General features: G+C 45.1%; 1 protein-coding gene across 5 annotated transcripts; it reads right to left on the reverse strand.

Moving 5' to 3' along the window:
• Positions 1-49: 49 nt before the first annotated feature.
• Positions 50-14,586, reverse strand: LOC127004382 (E3 ubiquitin-protein ligase TRIM32-like). 5 transcript variants are annotated; one of them, XM_050872024.1, is made up of 9 exons: positions 14,433-14,586; positions 12,994-13,279; positions 8,761-8,927; positions 8,409-8,558; positions 7,669-8,257; positions 4,283-4,428; positions 3,421-3,522; positions 2,454-2,681; positions 50-1,106 (listed from the first exon to the last, which is right to left on the reverse strand). In XM_050872024.1, the coding sequence occupies exons 2-9, from the start codon at positions 13,271-13,273 to the stop codon at positions 912-914; spliced, it is 1,857 nt and encodes a 618-aa protein (XP_050727981.1). In that variant the 5' UTR covers positions 13,274-13,279; positions 14,433-14,586; the 3' UTR covers positions 50-911. The 5 variants fall into 5 exon arrangements, with proteins under 5 accessions (XP_050727981.1, XP_050727978.1, XP_050727979.1 ...); XM_050872021.1 differs by having other exon boundaries at positions 4,283-4,431; XM_050872022.1 differs by having other exon boundaries at positions 4,283-4,431; positions 14,422-14,578.
• Between the last annotated feature and the right edge of the window lie 4,064 nt (positions 14,587-18,650).

Here is an 18,650-nt window from a genome sequence, read left to right on the forward strand (position 1 = left end):
ATAATAATAATAATAATAATAATAATAATAAAACGCAAATTACATGGAATTTCATTATTAGTTAATTTCGTCTTTATTAAAACATACGAACATAATTATGACACTTGATGCGTTGATGAAAATGTTTATATGATAATTAAATGTTTAACAGACGCGAATTATTTTACACGTATACTGTTTTAAATCTTTCATTTCCATTGGGGTCTTCACGCTCTATTTGCATTTTTTTTACCAATACGTTTTTTTTTTAATACTTTCATCTCACAGTAAAAGCATGCCAGATAATCTATATATATATTTTTTCCAGGCAAACATTATATATCAATATCTTCACATGAACTCAACTTCGGTAGGCAGTAAAGAGGAAATCCCGGAAAGTTTATGAGTATTAATATAATTTAATCTTCCTTTATGACCCTTTATAACTAAACACAACTGTACCATTGCAAACTGTGTATGCTTGTGCATGACACACTATGTACGATACAGTTGTCTGATACTGCGACCCGTGATCCCAAAAATTCATTAATACGTAGTATATATGAAAAATTTCAAGACGCTATAAACAGCCCTACGTATACGGCAAGACACGAACCTGCTGGATGGAACTACTCAAATCTCAAGTCTTGTTACTGCTGGTGCATTTAGTCCTAACCAAATTGCGGGCTTGCGCCTCACCTCCATCTCACTGAAACTTATTTTGTGCGGCTCTTTATTATCTTCAACACATCGGAATAGCTTAACATCCTGGCAAAGAAACATAAACCAATGTATGGCGCCACGCCATCCATAAAACTACTTTGAAGATCGATTCACACTTTAACAAAACCTTGAAGATATCCGGGTTATGCTGTAAAGGTCCTCCCAGTGCCTCCGCATCCGTCTCCTTCGCTGCAGCCGTCCTCTTTCTCTTATAACTGCACGGGCAAGACCCAGCCACACTCCTCCACGCCCACGGTCAGCGCTGGCCTCCTGCACGCCTCCTCCACCACGCTGATGCCCTTGGTGACCCGGCCGAAGGGAACGACGGGCCTGTTTCTTGGCCCATCCCGCACCATGATACAGAACTGTGCCGCCATCTCCACCTTGGGACTAGCGCGGACCACCTGGCAGGAAGGCGTGATTAGGGGACAAGTGATGAGGGGGCGATTAGGGCCAGGTGATGGAAAGCGACTACGGGACGAGTGATTAGAGTGTGATTAGGGAACAGGTGACAGGGAACAAATGATCAGGCAAGAGATGGGGCCGTGGCGATGGGAGGCAGTTAATTAGTGAACGGACGAAGAGATGACAGGTGATTAGAGGACTCATTAGGGCGAGGGTAGCTAAGCACAGGCAAGGAGGAAAGAAAGTAGAGTCTGATGGATAGTTACTGTCTGTCAGCCATTTGCCCCTCCCTTCCTCCCTCCTTCCCTCTCTCTTTATCGTCCATTTTCAAAATATCATTCGTTTTTAGCCCTCACATAAATCCTTTCTCCCCATAAAAGGAACACACCACACGATCTAATTTTCTCCTTAAAAGCAAACAAAGCATTCAGTTCCCCGCTGCTGCCGTCACCATTTTCTTTTACAGTAAAGGAACCAGCTCAAGGGCAAAACAGATAAAAAACAGAAAAACCTGCCGACCCCATAAACCCAGTAAACGCCATAATCGACTGAACACCCACTAAACCTGTCATGCAACTAACGCCACATATCCCACACGACCCATCAAACTCATGACATCTCTTGTGCATCCATAGAGTTCATAACATCAAAATACTACATACCTCAATTGAATAGCCATCAACGCCCTAACAAACAGATCAGTCAATCCACAAACATCCTAAATCATCATCGTAATCATATCATCATCATCATCATCATCTTCAGCCATTACCGGTATTCTGCCTGCCCTGACGTCAACGTTTTCTTGGTTGCCACACTATTCCTTTTTTTTTTACAGCAAAGGATCATAAAAGGGCATAAAAAAAGAAAACAATAATGAAAAAAGCCCGCTACTTACTGCTCCTGAAAAGAGTACAGAGGAGTGCCCGAAAGAGAGGTCAATTTCGAGAGGAGAGGTGTCCTGATACCATTTATCCATTTGTTATCGCTTCAAGACATGACATGACCTGCCCACGTCCGCTTCTTATTCTTGTTTGTGATTTAAGATATCTCTAACCTTTGCCTGTTCTCTAATCAATGATGCTCGCTTCCTTTCTTCATGATATACCTAGTTTCAACACATTCTCCTCACCATTTTCCTGCCCACCCTGAGCTCTCAAAAATTTGTAATAGAACTTTCATACATTCTTCATATGCATCAGGGTGGGGCTTTACCAGGTCCATTTTCTCTTTGGCAATCTATCAAGTTGCTCGTCATCATTTCATACCCTTGCCTATATTACCTGTCACCTCCTAAACCTCCTACAGTACACATCACTCCCGCCAAACAAGTCCAGATCACTCACCATCCCCCTCTCACATTTCTTGGCCACCTCTTCCTCGCCTTCTACAGTCTTCACGCTCTTCAGAATGGCTGCCCCGCCCTTGCCCGCCTTCCCTTCGTAGTCGCCACCCACCAGACCCTCCCCCTCGCCACTCCTTCGTAGGACAGAGTGGAAGGCAGATTTCCTATACGAAGGTCCTCGGTCCCCAACGCACAGGGAGAAGAACTGTTGGGCGCGGCGGAGGTGGACCTGTGGAGATAAATGAATGAATCTGTAGATGAATGAGTAAATGATTGAATGAATGAATGAATGAATGAGGCAGGAAGGAAGGAAAGAAAAAAGAAGGAAAGAGAGAAAGAAGGAAAGAATGAATGGATGAAAGAAGGAAAAAAGAAAGGAAGGAATTAAGGAAGAAAGGAAGGAAGGAAGAAAGGCAGGAAGGAAGGAAGACAGGAAGAAACAAGGAAGGAAGAAAGAAGATGAAAAAAGAAAGGAAGAAGGTAAATAATGAGAAAGAAACGGAAAGAAAAAAGGAACGACGAAAACTGCAGGGAGGAGAGCGAGAGGTTAGGAGAGCAAGGAAATAGTTAAACAATTGAAGGATATGTGAAGTGAGGAAATGATGTTGATGTTTATTCCCTAAGTGTGTTTGTGTGGCGCGTGGGATTGCTTCATCTGGAGTGTTCTGAATATTCTCACCTTGCACACGTCGGAGCCTGATCTTAATTGTTTTGATTTTATGCATTTACTGATTTGAGCAGCACATCCTTCAGCCGCTAAATTTATTCACGCGTATTAAGTTAACCAAATCGTGTCTTATCATATCCGTTTCGCTCTGCCTAATTCTCCTGACAGCCGTAACTTCAATTTTATGACCTGTGTACGACTTTACGATCATGTACCGCCTCAGTTTTTGCTTCACTTTCTTATTTTCTTTATGCTTTTGTTTAGTTTTTATTTTGTTTCTGTTCCCTCGCGTCCGCCTCACCTGCAGCGCGATGTAGATCCTCCCAAGGGCCTCGCGTCCGTCGTGCAGGTCCAGAAACACCTCGGGGGCTTCCAGGGGCATCAAGCCGATCATCACGTCCAGCTGTAGAGTACATATGGAGGAGCTAGTGTGTAGGGCGTGGTAGGAAGGGTGCACAGGGCATGTATTGGGGGCTTGTAGTGAATATTTTGGACCTAAGTAGAGGTTGTGATTGTTAAGGAAGTGAATATACAGGGCGAATGTAGACAGGGAGAGAGTGGGAGTGTATGTAAGAGGGTGTGTTTATGGAGTGTGTGTGAGGTGTGTGTAGGTATGGAGGGAGTGGGAGTGTGATGGAGTGTAAAAGAGGGTGTGAATATGGAGTATATGTGAGGTGTGTGTAGGGAGTGAGCGTAAGTAGGTAGGGAGTGAGAGTGCGAGAGGGAGTGTAAGAGGGGGTGTATATGGAGTGTGTGAGGTGTGTTTAGGGAGCGTGAGTGTAGATAAGGAGAGTGTGAGTGTGTAAGAGGGTATGTATATGGAGTGTGCGTGAGGTGTGTGGAGGATGTGCAGCTGTGAAAGACGTGGGTATGAAGTGTATAAAGGGAGGTAGAGAGGATGGGTTACGAGGAAGTCCTTTGGGCGTTGGTAGGGAGGGCGTGGTAAGAGCGGGGCATTCATACCCGGTAGAGTAAGGAATGATAAAAGCAATGCCGGGGAAGAAATGTATGTGTTGCCCAATACATATCCATACATACCCTCCCCTCTATTATTATTATTCCTGTATCTCTTTACCATTACAATTATTTATTTGTTTATTTACCACTTATTGTCCCGCTGCTAACACGTCACACAAAAAGCTCAAATTAGAGGTGCGACTCACGTTGACGAAGAGGTCACTTTTCTCCTTCATGGTCCTGAGGGTGTACACGTGCAGGCCCCGCGGCTCGAGGCTGACCCTACTGGAGGTCCAGCTGCCGCTCAGCACGCCGCACAGCAGGGACGGCCAGGCGGGGGGCGGGGCCGAGTCTGCTGGGAGGGTGGAAGGAAAGGGTGCAGGAGTATAGATGGATGAGTGCAGAGTTTAAAGAATTAGAGAAGTAGCAGGAGGAGGAGGAGGAGGGGGAAGAGGAAGAGGAAGAGGAGGAGGAGAAGGAGGAGGAGAATAATTGCAGCATTGTAATTATGTATACTTAATCTTGCTTCTGCTGCTGCTGCTAGTGTTACTCAGATATTTACTGTTATCTACTTACTACTACTACTACTACTGCTACTACTACTGCTACTACTACTGCTGCTGCTGGAAATATTATTGTTTGCTACTTTTTATATTCTCAAGTTTATTAACAATACCAACAGCATAAAACCCAAAATGTTAGACAACCAAGATGCAAGCTATGCGAAGAAGGGCCGCTTCTGTGTGTGTTTGTGCCAAGGAGGTTCAAAAGGAGGTTTGTCCAGGTTAAAGCTAATGTCGTCCCGCGGAGTTATGACTGAACGAAATATCAGTCTTGGGTATTAGTAATGGGCAGTGTGTATCAGGTATTTGTGAGCCATTTACTGATAGTGGCGGGGACAGGAGGGTATCGTCGTTACACACACACACACACACATACACACACACACACTCTAATTCACTCACATACACAATTGGGGACTGGAAAGTAATACAGTATTTGCATGGGGAAAGGTTGTAGTATGTCGGGTGGAAGGAAAAGAAAGAGAGAAGTGTATGTAGATAAGAAAGGAATAGGGGAGGAAGAGGAGGAGAAAGAGCGCTAACAAAGAGGAGGAAAAGAAAGGTAGGAAGAGAACTTGTAGTAGTGGTCACAGAAGCTACGAGTGAATTCATATGATTTATAATGCACGCAACTCCTCCCACCTCACCTCATTCTCCCACTCCCTTACCTCTCCCCCACACACCCCGTCACCCCATCACCTCCACCCTAGAACCACACTTTCCACTCTACTCCCCCTTTCATCGACACATTCTCCACCCCACTTCTGCATCCACTTCTTTCATCCCTCCATCCACCTACCTTTTTCCTTCTTCAAACACACTTTCTACGCCCCTCCGCCTCCACATGCTCACATCCAGCAACCAGCGCGGCATATGCAAGGGTAGGGACAAAAAAGGAGCGAGGAAAAAGCAACAGAAAATAAACATCGGTGAAAGAACTCCAAAGAAAAGGAAATTTCGAAGCATGATCACCACAATATTTTATGTCATGGAGATTTCAACGCAAGTAAAAGTAGTAATCTTTCATGACAGCGGCGGCGGCGGTGGTGGGGGTGAATTATTGGGGTTGGTGCATGTGTTGATGGTATTAGTAGTAGACGCAGTAGTAGTGGTGGTTGCGCCAGTGGTTTTGTTATTATAAGTAGAAGTAGTAGTAGTGGAAATCCCGAAACATGTTACATATTATATTAATTTCTCACTTATTGGAGACTTTAATGCGAACAAAAGTAGTGATCTTCCATGACATCGGCGGCGAGGGTGGTGGTGAAGGCGGTGCTGATAGTAGAAGTAATAGTAGTAATAGTAGCAGTGGGAGTGGTAGTGAGGAGGAAGGTGGTGGTTGCGGCGGTAAATATCGCTTCTTTATTTATGCACGTGGTAATGAACGAGGTGGTGGTGGTGGTGGTGGTGAGGGTGGGGTGGGGGGGGTGATGGTGAGGGTGGGGGGGGGTGAGGGTGCTGACTAAGGGAGTGGTGGAGGGCGTACATCACCTTCCTTCTCCTCACAATTAGTAACCGTTGAGGGAATGCCTGTAATTTTGCTTTTACCTACACACACACACACGCACACACACACACACACACACACGTACACAGATGAATAGATAGATAAGTAGATAAGAGTTGGAGAAGAGAGAGAGAGAGAGAGAGAGAGAGAGAGAGAGAGAGAGAGAGAGAGAGAGAGAGAGAGAGAGAGAGAGAGAGAGAGAGGAAAAGGATGCAGTGGGCGGGGCAGCAGCTTGTGAGGTATAATGGTGACGTATGGAGGTGGGGGTTACGTGGGTGGGGGTGGGGCGGGGTGGGGGTGCGGGGGCGGCGGGGGTGGGGGGGTGGGACTGAGTCGGAGAGCTTAGGAATAGTGAAAGAAAAAAAATAGTGCATCGAGAAGGGCGTGGCGGTGAGGCTGGGGTGCCGCGGGCGAGTGGGGGAGTGGATGGGGCAAGGGGGAAGGGGGAAGAGGGAAGGGGAAGTCGGAGGGGAAGTAAGAGAAGGGGGATGAGGGAGGTCAGGGCGATCGGGGTCTCTGTAAGGTCGACAAACTCTTAAAATAGACTAGTGAAAAAAATAACAAGCTCTATATAGTATGGGTCGTGTGTGTATGTGTGTGTGTGTGTGTGTGTGTGTGTGTGTGTGTGTGTGTGTGTGTGTGTGTGTGTGTGTGTGTTTAAGTGTTTAATGTCTTGTAAATTACTTGCTTTTACAATTACTGAATAAAAATGTTTAAATCCAGGTTCCTTTTCTATTTTAAATCGTCTTATTTTTGTCGGTGCGGTATTGCTTTTCTAGTCTTATCTCTCTCCATGCCTTCAAGATTTGAGATACTGTCGCTATAACCTCTCGCAGCGTTAAGGCCATTCATAATACTGAACCCGGGTGTGAAATTATTATATGAGAGGAGCAGGAGTTACGTATCAGTTTTTACCTTCAATTTATACCGCTGTTACTGTGCATTTGCCTTATTATTATTCTCTTTCTTTCTCTTTCTTCCAGGCCAAGGGAGGGTCGACCCCTGTGGACTGAGATGAGGTTAGTGCATCAACTTATTGTTTATTGTATGCACTGGGATCGTGTTGTGCCGTGTAAGGCGGGGTGTGTCCTGAGGCGTTGGGGGGCAGGGAGGAGATTCGAGGCGAGGTGAGAGTAGCTTTGGTTTGGTGTGGGGGAGGCGGGGCGCAAAACGTACGTGGATGTGGGAAGAGGGTTTGCGGAGGGGCGGTGGTGTGGGTGAGTCGGTGGAGGTGGTGGAAGTGGTGGTCGTGGGTTAGGCTTGTCTGTGAAAGGCAAGTTGCGGTCTGGTCTTCTCTTTCCATGTGGGATTGTGTGAATGCAAATATATGTGTGTGTGTGTGTGTGTGTGTGTGTGTGTGTGTGTGTGTGTGTGTGTGTGTGTGTTTTACAGTACTGCCACAGTCCTGAAAGCAAAATGAGAGAAATCTTTGAGTAACGTTGAAAGATTACTGTTCATTAAGCACCTCCCTGCCTGGCGCCTGCACGGGGCGTGTGTCGGGGCGGAGGACAAAGGCCCTTACCTGGAGGCGGCGACGGCGTGTTTGGGTCGTTCGGCGGGGGAGGGTTGGAGGCCAGTGCAGCCGGAGGGGAGAGCGCGGAGGCGGGGTGCGAGGTTGAGTCTGGCGGTGAGGTGGTGGAGGGTCTGGAGGGCTTGTCTGGCACTTGAGGCTGAGCGGCTGGCGAGGACCTGTCGTGTGTCATCTCCAGAGGGAAATTAAGATCACCCTGGGAGGCAGCACGTGGCGTTTCAGCTTTGGAGGATCTTATGGGCGTGGTCGAGGAAGAGGAGGTAGAGGAAGAGGAGGACAAGGAAGGCGAGGGCAATGCAGGGTTGCTGACACACACCCTCGCCCTGGTTGTGATCGCAGCTTCTTGGAACTCCCTTTGAATGACCTCGATGGTGTCCCTGATGGAGGCGACGTCACCAAAGTCACTTGCCGTCTTTGCTGCCTCCCGCGCCGTCCTCGCCCGCCTCGTCAGGTCGTCTAGGACACGCCTTTGACGAAGGTTCTCCACCAGGAACACTAGTGCCGCCCGCACTTCCGCTGTGTTTTCCTCCGTCGCTGACTTCAGCTGACTCACGAGACGCACTGCCCGGACCCTCATACTCTGAGGACAAATAAAATGGGATCAGAATATGTACTCAAAAGAGCACCACCCAACACACACCGCCAACGCCTCAAGTGCCTTTCATTCCCCATTATCCGAAGCTCTAATGCCTTATACGGGCCACCTGAGCGTTGTGAGTGGCCATGCTCACCTCCTGCAGGGCGCTGAGTTGGTCCTGTAGTCGGAGCAACTTGTGGTCGGGCCGTGGATGCTGGTCGAAGAGACACTCGCCGCAAGCCGCCACCTCGCAGCTCACACACCAGAAGGCCAGGCGGGAACCGTGCTCGGCACAGCTCTCCTCCTGCGTGTGTGTGTTGCCAGCGAAGAGAGAGAGAGAGAGAGAGAGAGAGAGAGAGAGAGAGAGAGAGAGAGAGAGAGAGAGAGAGAGAGAGAGAGAGAGAGAGAGAGAGAGAGATTTAATGATCACCAGATACCATTAAAAACTACTTAATGTTAATGGAGAGCGACACAACCAGACCCCTGCGGCAGCCACCAACACTCACAGGCTTGAGGGCACCCTGCTGTGAGTGCTGCCTGCTGGAGGTCGCGGAGGAGAACGCGGCGGAGACAACCTCCCGCATCGCCACCTCCAGGAGAGCGTAGTTGACGGGCAGGTTCTCCACGGCTTTGATGGGGTGGGCGCGCCGGCAGGTTGGGCAGAGGAAGGTGCCTGAGGGAGGGAAGTGGGGTGAGGAAAGTAAAACAAATGAATGCTAGTTAGAAAAGTAATTGGAGAAATAAATGCATAATTTTTTATATACATAATTGAATAGTCCTGTATTTCTGTATTGCAAATGAAGACGTGGATAAAGAAGACAGAAGGCAAACATAACGTCTGGAGCTTACTGGTACGTGAGTAAAAACAATTTGGAGTAAACTAGCATCAGACAGGAGGACGAGGAAACGTTAGGAAAAAACTGTGACCTGCGGTGGACTATTAATGGATGAAGATTATGAAATTAAAATGAAGGAACTCGATAACTTACAATCAATCAATTTACTCCAAGACTTTTTAAGAGACACAGTATATGAAAGAATAAGTCGTAGAATAATAATAATAAAAAAAAATACCGTGGAAGAAAGACGGTTCAGGAGCTTTTTATATGATATTGTACGCACACACACACACACACACACACACACACACACACACACACACACACACACAACAACAACAACAACAACAACTATAACAACACCCCTCCACAGCACAAAACTCCTCGGAACACCCGGAAAGAGACAGATACGGAGAGACAGACCCCTGGAATGATAAAAAGGACGAAAGAGAGATAAGCAACTCTTAAGAGCTTGACCCCTCGTGGCCTGTCTGTGCTGCCTGGCCCTTCCTGTCTTATCTGCTATCACTGGCTTATGGGGGGACACGCGTTGCTACACTCGAATATTTATGAATTCTAAGTGTTATCCGGTATCGGCGTGCTGAGGGAAGAGGCAGCATTTGTACCCGTTCATTGATTTCCCCTTATCGGGCAATACAGCTGTTACGAAGAGGGATGAACACAATGCTATGCTCTGCGCCGCGCTCTCTACCCGCCTGCCAAGTATGGAGAGAGAGAGAGAGAGAGAGAGAGAGAGAGAGAGAGAGAGAGAGAGAGAGAGAGAGAGAGAGACTGTAATCTTCAAATGTTCGGTTTACGGTATGAAAACCATTTTAGACAGGCGGGCACACTGACAGATATATACAACGAAGTGTCCATTAATTCAAAGAACACGGCGTAAAGAATAAATGACACGAGGGAGAAATAGATAGCTTATTAGAAGGATAAGTAGGCAGGTTAGGAGGGAGAGAAGGTTGATAATACTAAAACAAATACCATAAACACAAACGAGGACAAAGCAAAAAAAAAGACTAGTAAGAAGAAAAAAATATAATTCCCAACACTATCACATCCCTCAAAAACAAGGCCGTTCACTATTTCAAACGCCGAATGCAAATACTAAACCAAATATCATAAACACGAACATGGACAAAGTAAAAAAAAATGAAAATAGACTAGAAAGAGTTAAAAAGTATAATTCCCAACACTATCACATCCTCAAAAAAATAAAGCCGTCTATTTCAACAAACGAATGCAAAAAAATAATAAACCAAATATCATAAACACGAACATGGGTCACTTCCACTTCCCACCAAAATGAAGCCGTTCACTATTTCAAACGCCGAATGCAAATACTAAAACAAATATCATAAACACGAACATGGACAAAGTTGAAAAAAAATGAAAATATACTAGAAAGAGTTAAAAAGTATAATTCCCAGCACTTCTAATTCCCACCAAAATGAAGCCGTTCCCTATTTCAAACACTGAATGGAAATACTAAAACAAATATCATAAACACGAACATGGACAAAGTTAAAAAAAATATATATACTAGAAAGAGTTAAAAAGTATAATTCCCAGCACTTCCACTCTCCCCAAATGAAGCCGTTCCCTATTTTAAACACCGGATGGAAATGCCAAAACAAATACCATAAGTGCAAACACGAACAAGTAAAATAAAAAAAATAACAAGAAGCAGATTAGGAATAAGTAAAAAAGTATAGTTCCCAACACTTCGATTCTCCCCCAAATGAAGCCGTTCCCTTTTTTAACCAGCGAATGCCAATGAAATATCGCGTCATTTATCCTCCCATCAAGATCTCCTTATTGCTACCTCACCAATGAGCGACGATCCATCACGCTATACCATTACCTACATCACTATCACCCTTTCCCCCACTCCCCCCAACCACCACCACCACCACCTCGACCCCCATCATCCAGCGTCCATCCGCCATTAATAACAGAGCTCCTAAATCACCCACTAAGAACCATACATAAACAAACCGACTTTCTTCTTCTAAATATATATTCTTTGAGACATTTAGGCTTCCAGACAGACAGACACCAGTAATTTTTTCTTCCATTAATCTAGGTTGAAAGGGAATTAGAGAGAGAGAGAGAGAGAGAGAGAGAGAGAGACTGGCGTACTGACTTTACTTTTCGGAGAGACAAATATAGTCTTTTCGCGATGTTTCTCTCTCTCTCTCTCTCTCTCTCTCTCTCTCTTGGGCGAAGCATATTCATGAAATCCTTTTCGTCTACGTTACGTGTTTGCTTAATACTTTTCCCTCCCCGCCGCCGGCACGCTAATAGATCACCCGATGGCCGCTGGAGATATATGCGCGAGTTAGCAGTAAATTGTTGGATAATGGCCCATAAATATTGCTGCATCTACGCTTGCATCACCGAGGTCCCGTGGAAGCCTTTCTGGGTCCGCTGATGTTTGATAATATTGTCAATAAAAGGTGACTTATTCGTCCATGGCCATCACGACACTTAGCGCTGAGGAGGAGGAGGAGGAGGAGGAGGAGGAGGAGATGGAGATGATGATGGTTGCTGGTTGAAGGAAACGAAGTAAAGAGTCAGAGTGGAGATAGCTTTGCACCTTATATACTTTGGAAGTGAAGGTGATTTCTCATAAGGAAAATGCAAACGAGACTGAGGTAAAGGAGTAAAGAGAAGAAAGAGAAGGAGGAGGAGAAGGAGGAGGAGATGATGGTGGTGGAGGTGTTAGATTATCGCAGTCGAAATTCATTGGCCGAACAAATTGTATTATCGAAAGCCACAATAATGACGAGGGATTACTATTATTATTATTTTCGATGCTTATTCCTTGTCAGCCTCGATACCGGTGTTGGCCACTCCTATTAAGTGATGCTCAAGGATAACACACACACACACACACACACACACACACACACACACACACACACACACACACACACACACACACACACACACACACACACACACACACACACACACACACACACACACACACACACACACACACACACACACACACATTTAAGTTGTCTGTTTTATATTTTCTTGAACCCGTTTCTTCTCTTATTTTATTATCGCTTTTATTTCCTTCACCTCCCCTCTCTCCTTCCCCTCCCTCCTTAACTCCCTCTCTCCTTCCCCTCCCTCCTTAACTCCATCTCTCCTTATCTCTGAGTCAGCATCTCGATTATTCTCAGTTTTTTTTCTTTATCTCGGCGTCCTGCGGCAAAGGTAACGTACGCTGATTAGATAACAGGTAGGAGGAGCTGTCTGGCCCTTCCCCTGGCGCGGCTTCCTGCTCCTGCTTCTTGCCGCTGCTTCTGTAGTTACTCCCACCGCTTCTGCTCTTGTTGCTGGTAGTAGTCTTTCTCTTAGATATGCAATGTGCTTATTTTTGTATCTTTTTGTGTTTTTCTCACAAAGGATCCTTCACCGTGACGCAGAAAAATAATAAGAATTTAGAAGTATGGTGAGATTTCAATTGGCCAGTCAGTTCCTGTCAACCTAACATCACCTATCACTCACTGCCTGTTCTCCCTTTTTATAAACACTTAAGCCTATCCTTATATGGCAACTTTTTCAACCCATGAATATTTATTGTTATCTCCTTAGCGCAGACTCTAACACGATAATATCCGTGTTTTGATAAGGAGACGATATCAGCACTGCATGATAGAGATAAGATCTAATTAATGCACAATATAGCTTCAGGATGATTTAAGGGCTTATGTTAACGGTTCTTGAAATTAAACCACATTTTTTGATAGTGAACTCGATCTACTTTTCACTCCAATCATACAACCTCTCAAGTTCATTAGAAGTACCGAATGGCGGGAAGAATAACCTACAATCACTCAACCAGTCATTCATTCTCCGTCATCCACTCACCTCGAGCCCCCTCCCTTGCCATTAACGTGGACATACACAGCTTGCAGAAGGTATGGCCGCAGGCAGGGAGCATCAGGGGCCTGCGCCTGTCATCAGTGAACCCCTCGAGGCAGACGGTGCAGGAGATGCCCCCGTCCTGTGCCCTGACGGTGGTCATGGCGGAGGGGGCGAGCGGTGGTTGTATCTGTGGCGGCGGTGACGGCGGCCTCGAGAGTTGTGTGCGGGGTAACGATCTTGATTTGCGTTTGATGACTTTTTTGCGGCGGAAGGGTGTACTCATCTCCCGCTGTGTCGGGGGAAGAGAGGGCCTTTGTAGTAGAGGATGTGGAGGCGGAGAAGCAGGGCAGAGCGTTGAAGAGCAAAAAACAGTAGAGAAGAAAAATAAGAGAAGAGAAGAGAAGAAAAGAGAAGAGAGAAGTGAAAAGAAAATGTGATTAGAATAGAAAGGAGAATTACAACGAATAGAAAAAAAAGAGAAAAGTTGGAAACGTTAGGATGTGAAGGAACGAGAATTAAAAAGAATGAAGAGAAGGAAAACAAAGAGAAATTATGAAAAAAATGTTCTACAAGAGAAGGAGGAGGAGGAGGAGGAGGTGGAGGAGGAGGAGGAGGAGGAGGAGGAGGAGGAATGCTACAATACAATAGCCCGATAAAGTGCTTTGCTATATACTCCCCACCCTTTAACAAACACCAGTAAAGAGAAAAAAGTACACCCATGGCATTCAACATAATACAGAAAGTCTCAAGAAGGTTATTACTATTGATATTGTTATTCTTATCAACACTCAAGGGGACAAGGATAATGTTGCAAACGCGCCGAGTGACAGAAAACGGGTTAGCCTGTCCGAGAGGGTGACTATAGCAAAATCGTATGGCATTAACTAGACACGGGTAGGAGGGGTGAGGGGACGCTAAGGGACAAGGTATAGAATTATTGGTTATCAGTTAGAAGAAAATAAATATGTGGGATGTAAATCTGAAGTCATATATGTGACATCATTTTCAGTTGTGACTCTCTCTCTCTCTCTCTCTCTCTCTCTCTCTCTCTCTCTCTCTCTCTCTCTCTCTCTCTCTCTCTCTCTCTCTCCCATCATACACTTATATAAATTTACATTACCACACATTTTTTCTACCACACGACTGCGTAAGTCACACACACACACACACACACACACACACACACACACACACACACACACACACACACACACACACACACACACACACACACACACACACACACAAAGGGGTTCACGTCATTGCGTCTCCTTCGTCTCTGTCTCTTGAAATTCCTCCTGAACAGAGACGCGGAAGTTTCTCTCTGAGGCATGACCCTTCACCTCTCTCTCTCTCTCTCTCTCTCTCTCTCTCTCTCTCTCTCTCTCTCTCTCTCTCTCTCTCTCTCTCTCTCGCATACCACTACCTTACCTCACCTGTACCTAATTAATACTGCAGGTGGTGTAGGCATGGGCAGGTAGGTACTCCTCGCTGCTCCCTCCTCCTGACACACGATAGGAACGAGAACTGAACGCACACACACACACACACACACACACACACACACACACACACACACACACACACCACACACACAAGGGCTGTATGACCTCCGGAAAACAATTTGAGCGAGATAAGGGTGATAAGGACGTATTGATAAGTGAGTCAACGGTGATATGTGGACGGTTATCTCTTACGTAGGTTGAAAGGCGAAACGAGGATAGGGAAGAGGGGAACAGGGTGATGATTGTGAGAATAGGAGAGGATACAGCATGAGGAAAGGTGTGATGAGAAGAAAGATATGATGGGAAGGTTTAGGAATGAGAAATAAGGGTAAAGGTAAGGTAAGGAAATATAGGTTATGATAAAGATAAAGTAAGAGAGGGAGGGATGCAGATTAAAGGTTAGCGTAATGAAAATATGAAAGAGTAAGAAGGATAATGAGTAATGAACGAATATGGAAAGGGTGAAGGAAACGTAAATAATAAGAGGAAAATATGGAAGGAAATATACGATGAGAAAAAAGTGGTTAGAAATAGAAACTGTGAAAAAAATTGGAAACAGATATAGAGTAGTGGATGTAAATTTGTGCGGGAAAAAGGATAAGATAGAAATACTAGCAATTTCGTTTCGATATTTTTTTGTTTAATGTTGATTGATGCTGAATGGATTGTCGATAAAATTGTTTGCCATTATCTTTATTATTATTATTATTATTATTATTATTATTATTATTATTATTATTATTATTATTATTATTATTATTATTATTATTATTATTATTATTATTATTATTATTATTATTATTATTATTATTATTATTATTATTATTACTGTTATAAATATTATTGGTGGGGTGTTTGCTGCTGCTGCTGCTGTTGTTGTTGTTTTTGTCATTGTCGTTGTTGCTGATATTGTTGTTGTTGTTGTTGTTGTTGCTGTTGTTGTTGTTGCTGTTTTTGTTTTGTTTTTGTTGTAATCGTTCTTGTTGATGTTATCGTAAGCACACACACACACACACACACACACACACACACACACAGATAGGAGGTGGCCTTGAGGTGTGAAAAATTACTTGCCGCCTCTATATCTCTGCGCCTCTACACTGCACGGACCTACATACCTCCGCTTAATCACGTACACACACACACACACCTTTCCGGGAGGCCACACACACACACACACACACACACACACACACACACACACACACACACACACACACACACACACACACACACACACACACACACACACACACACACACACACACACACACACACACACACACACACACACACACACACCTGCTGCTTTCTGCCTCCTTATCACTGCGCGCTGGCCATGGTAATTTATCTTTTACGTAACGTTTTTTATAGTTTTTTTTTTTTCATTCCTTGTCATTACTTGCGTGGCCTTGACTTTTTTTTTTGCTTCTCGTTTTAATTATCGGCGCCGCGAGTCTGTTCCACCGTGTTAAACTTCTATTATTTTTTTCACTGCTTTAATTATGCATTTTTATGATTATGTTATTATGTTGAATTTTGTCTGGCTTTATCTATTGCCTGCTTGTCTGTCTTTTTTTTTTCGTCTATCTGTATGTTTATTTTTTTGTCTAGTTCATTTTATTTACCTGTCTGCCTTTTTGTCTGTTTGTCTGTCTCTCTCTTAGGTTTTTTGCCTGTTTGTCTGTATGTCTGTTTCTTTGACTTTTTAACCCCCCCCCCGCCCACACACACACACACGATCTCTCTCTCTCTCTCTCTCTCTCTCTCTCTCTCTCTCTCTCTCTCTCTCTTCCTCCCCCAATCTTCTTCCACCTCTCCTGCCTCTACTTCGCCTGTTTGACCTTCATTAATCCACCTCATTGTCACCTGTCTTACCTTAATTAACGAGAACTCAGGTGTGTGTGCGGCGTAGTTACCTGAGGTGCCCACTTAACTTCGGTTCGGGTTAATAGAGTAAAAAAAAAAGGTTAGCGTTCTTTTCAGTCGATTAGTTCCGCTTAAACTTGATTATGGAAATTAACACGAGATTGAATTACCTCCGATGCTAAAGGTGCCCAAGCCCGATCAGCCAAAGGTAAGGTTTATTAATGGTTGTAGTAAAAGTAATTAGGAGAGCAATGTTAGCGCGGGGTTTAAAGGATAATTAATATATATGAATACTCGTCATTTTTAGATAGTTTTCGTAATGGTAGTAGTAGTAGTAGTAGTAGTAGTAGTAGTAGTAGTAGTAGTAGTAGTAATAGTGGTATTGTAGTAGTATTTTTTTATGTGATACCTGTAGCGGCTGTCTTGAGGGGCCTCTTGGACGACCCCACCCGGTTAGTGGTGTAAGCGAAGCCGTGGTGTTCTTTGGTGTTGTTGTTGTTGTTGTTGTACGAATATTTTTATTATTGGTATTATATTAACAGTAAATAATGGAAGGAAAATGAATTAAGTAGAAGTGTGTGTGACATCCGAGTTTACACATTTATAAGCACTTGGACTTGACAAAAATAAACGACCACAACCAAAGACTCGATAACTAAACAATTGAAAAGCAGCGACTGAATCCGCGTCCTCCCATGAAAGCCGTACCCATCGGAACTACCCGCCATTAACTCCCAACCTTCGAACAGGCAAATTAAAACCAGGTAACCAAGGTGTGTATATGTGTGTTCGTGCGTGTGTGTGTGCGTTTGCGTGCGTGTATAAGCACATGGAGGAGAGCAAATGTCAGGGTCGCCCCACGCAGCCACCCCAACCACGCACACACACACATCTGGCGTTCTTCCTCTCTCCCCTACACCCTCCCCTGCCCCCTGCCGCCCGCCCCCTGCCTCCCCCAGCACCCCCGCCCCGTGACGCACCCCAGACGCACCCGAACGCACACTCACGCACCCCGGAAGGAAGGCATACAGCGGCGCGTACAGACATGTGTGAGTGTAGACAGACAGACCGCGCCCCCTCGTGAGCTGGTCCTGTATCCTTACCTGTCTGTCCTTTCCTACCTGTTCCTCTCGTGGCCTCTCCTCTGTTCCCTCCCCTCATCCTTCCTCCCTCCATCCTCCTCTCTCCTCCTCTCTTCCTCTCTTCCCGTTATCACCTTCTCTTCTCTCCTCTCCTCTTCTCCCGTTAACTATCTTACTCTTAGTTTGTGTCTCCGTCTGTTTGTCTTTCTGCATGTCTGTATCTGTCTTTATGTATGTCTCTATGTCTGTCTGTGTCTATCTCTTTCATCCTCCCCCCCCCCCCCCCCCCGATCTCACACACACACACACACACACACACACACACACACACACACACACACACACACACACACACACACGGAAAGGTAACACAAGAGTGGCGGCGGCGGCGGCGGTGGGGGTGTCGACGGCGGGTATTTTCCTATCTATTGTCCGTGACCCTTGATCCGTTTTTTGGGGTGGCCATGAATTATATTAAGGGCAGGTGACCACGTGTTAGGCCGGCGAGCCACTCAAGGCGATAAGGAGGAGGATGGATGGGTGCGGAGAGGAGGGAGGGGAGAAGAGGGGAAGGAGTCCACAGGTAAGAGAAAAAAAAGTAAAGAAAAAAAAGAGCTGCATGGTTAAGGCGCGCGCGCGCGTGTGTGTGTGTGTGTGTGTGTGTGTGTGTGTGTGTGTGTGTGTGTGTAAGGGGAAAGAAGGGTAAAGGTGAAGGTGAGATTATTTAATGCAGGTTGTTGGCGGTATCTGTTTAGGGATCTCGTTTTTTTTTTAGTTGTATTTTTCCTTTTTTTTAATGTTTTTTGCGTCTTTTTATTTTAGAAGGGAATGATTTATGTATTTCTTAATTGGTTTTACCCCTTTTGGCATCATCAGTGTGTGTGTGTGTGTGTGAGAGAGAGAGAGAGAGAGAGAGAGAGAGAGAGAGAGAGAGAGAGAGAGAGAGAGAGAGAGAGAGAGAGAGTGAGTGAGAGTGAGAGTGAGAGAGAGAGAGAGAGATGCAGGTAGACATACAGAAAAACGTCATTATCATTACTATCATCATCATCATCATCATCACCATTATAATCATCCTCAAATATTGGTTAAACTTATATAAACACACACACACACACACACACACACACACACACACACACACACACACACACACACACACACACACACTTACTGGGAGATTACCGCTGCGTTATGCATAAAATTT

Source organism: Eriocheir sinensis, chromosome 28 (assembly GCF_024679095.1).
Source record: "Eriocheir sinensis breed Jianghai 21 chromosome 28, ASM2467909v1, whole genome shotgun sequence".
Taxonomy (NCBI): Eukaryota; Metazoa; Arthropoda; class Malacostraca; order Decapoda; family Varunidae; genus Eriocheir; species Eriocheir sinensis.

Bases quoted from the DNA above. Each gene is read 5' to 3' on its own strand.
- LOC127004382 (XM_050872021.1), bottom strand. From the start codon at position 13,273: ATGAGTACACCCTTCCGCCGCAAAAAAGTCATCAAACGCAAATCAAGA. The intron at 4,432-7,668 runs GTAAGGGCCTTT...CCACCCTCCCAG, and splicing joins CACGCCGTCGCCGCCTCCAG to CAGACTCGGCCCCGCCCCCC. The intron at 3,523-4,282 runs GTGAGTCGCACC...TGTACTCTACAG, and splicing joins AAAGTGACCTCTTCGTCAAC to CTGGACGTGATGATCGGCTT.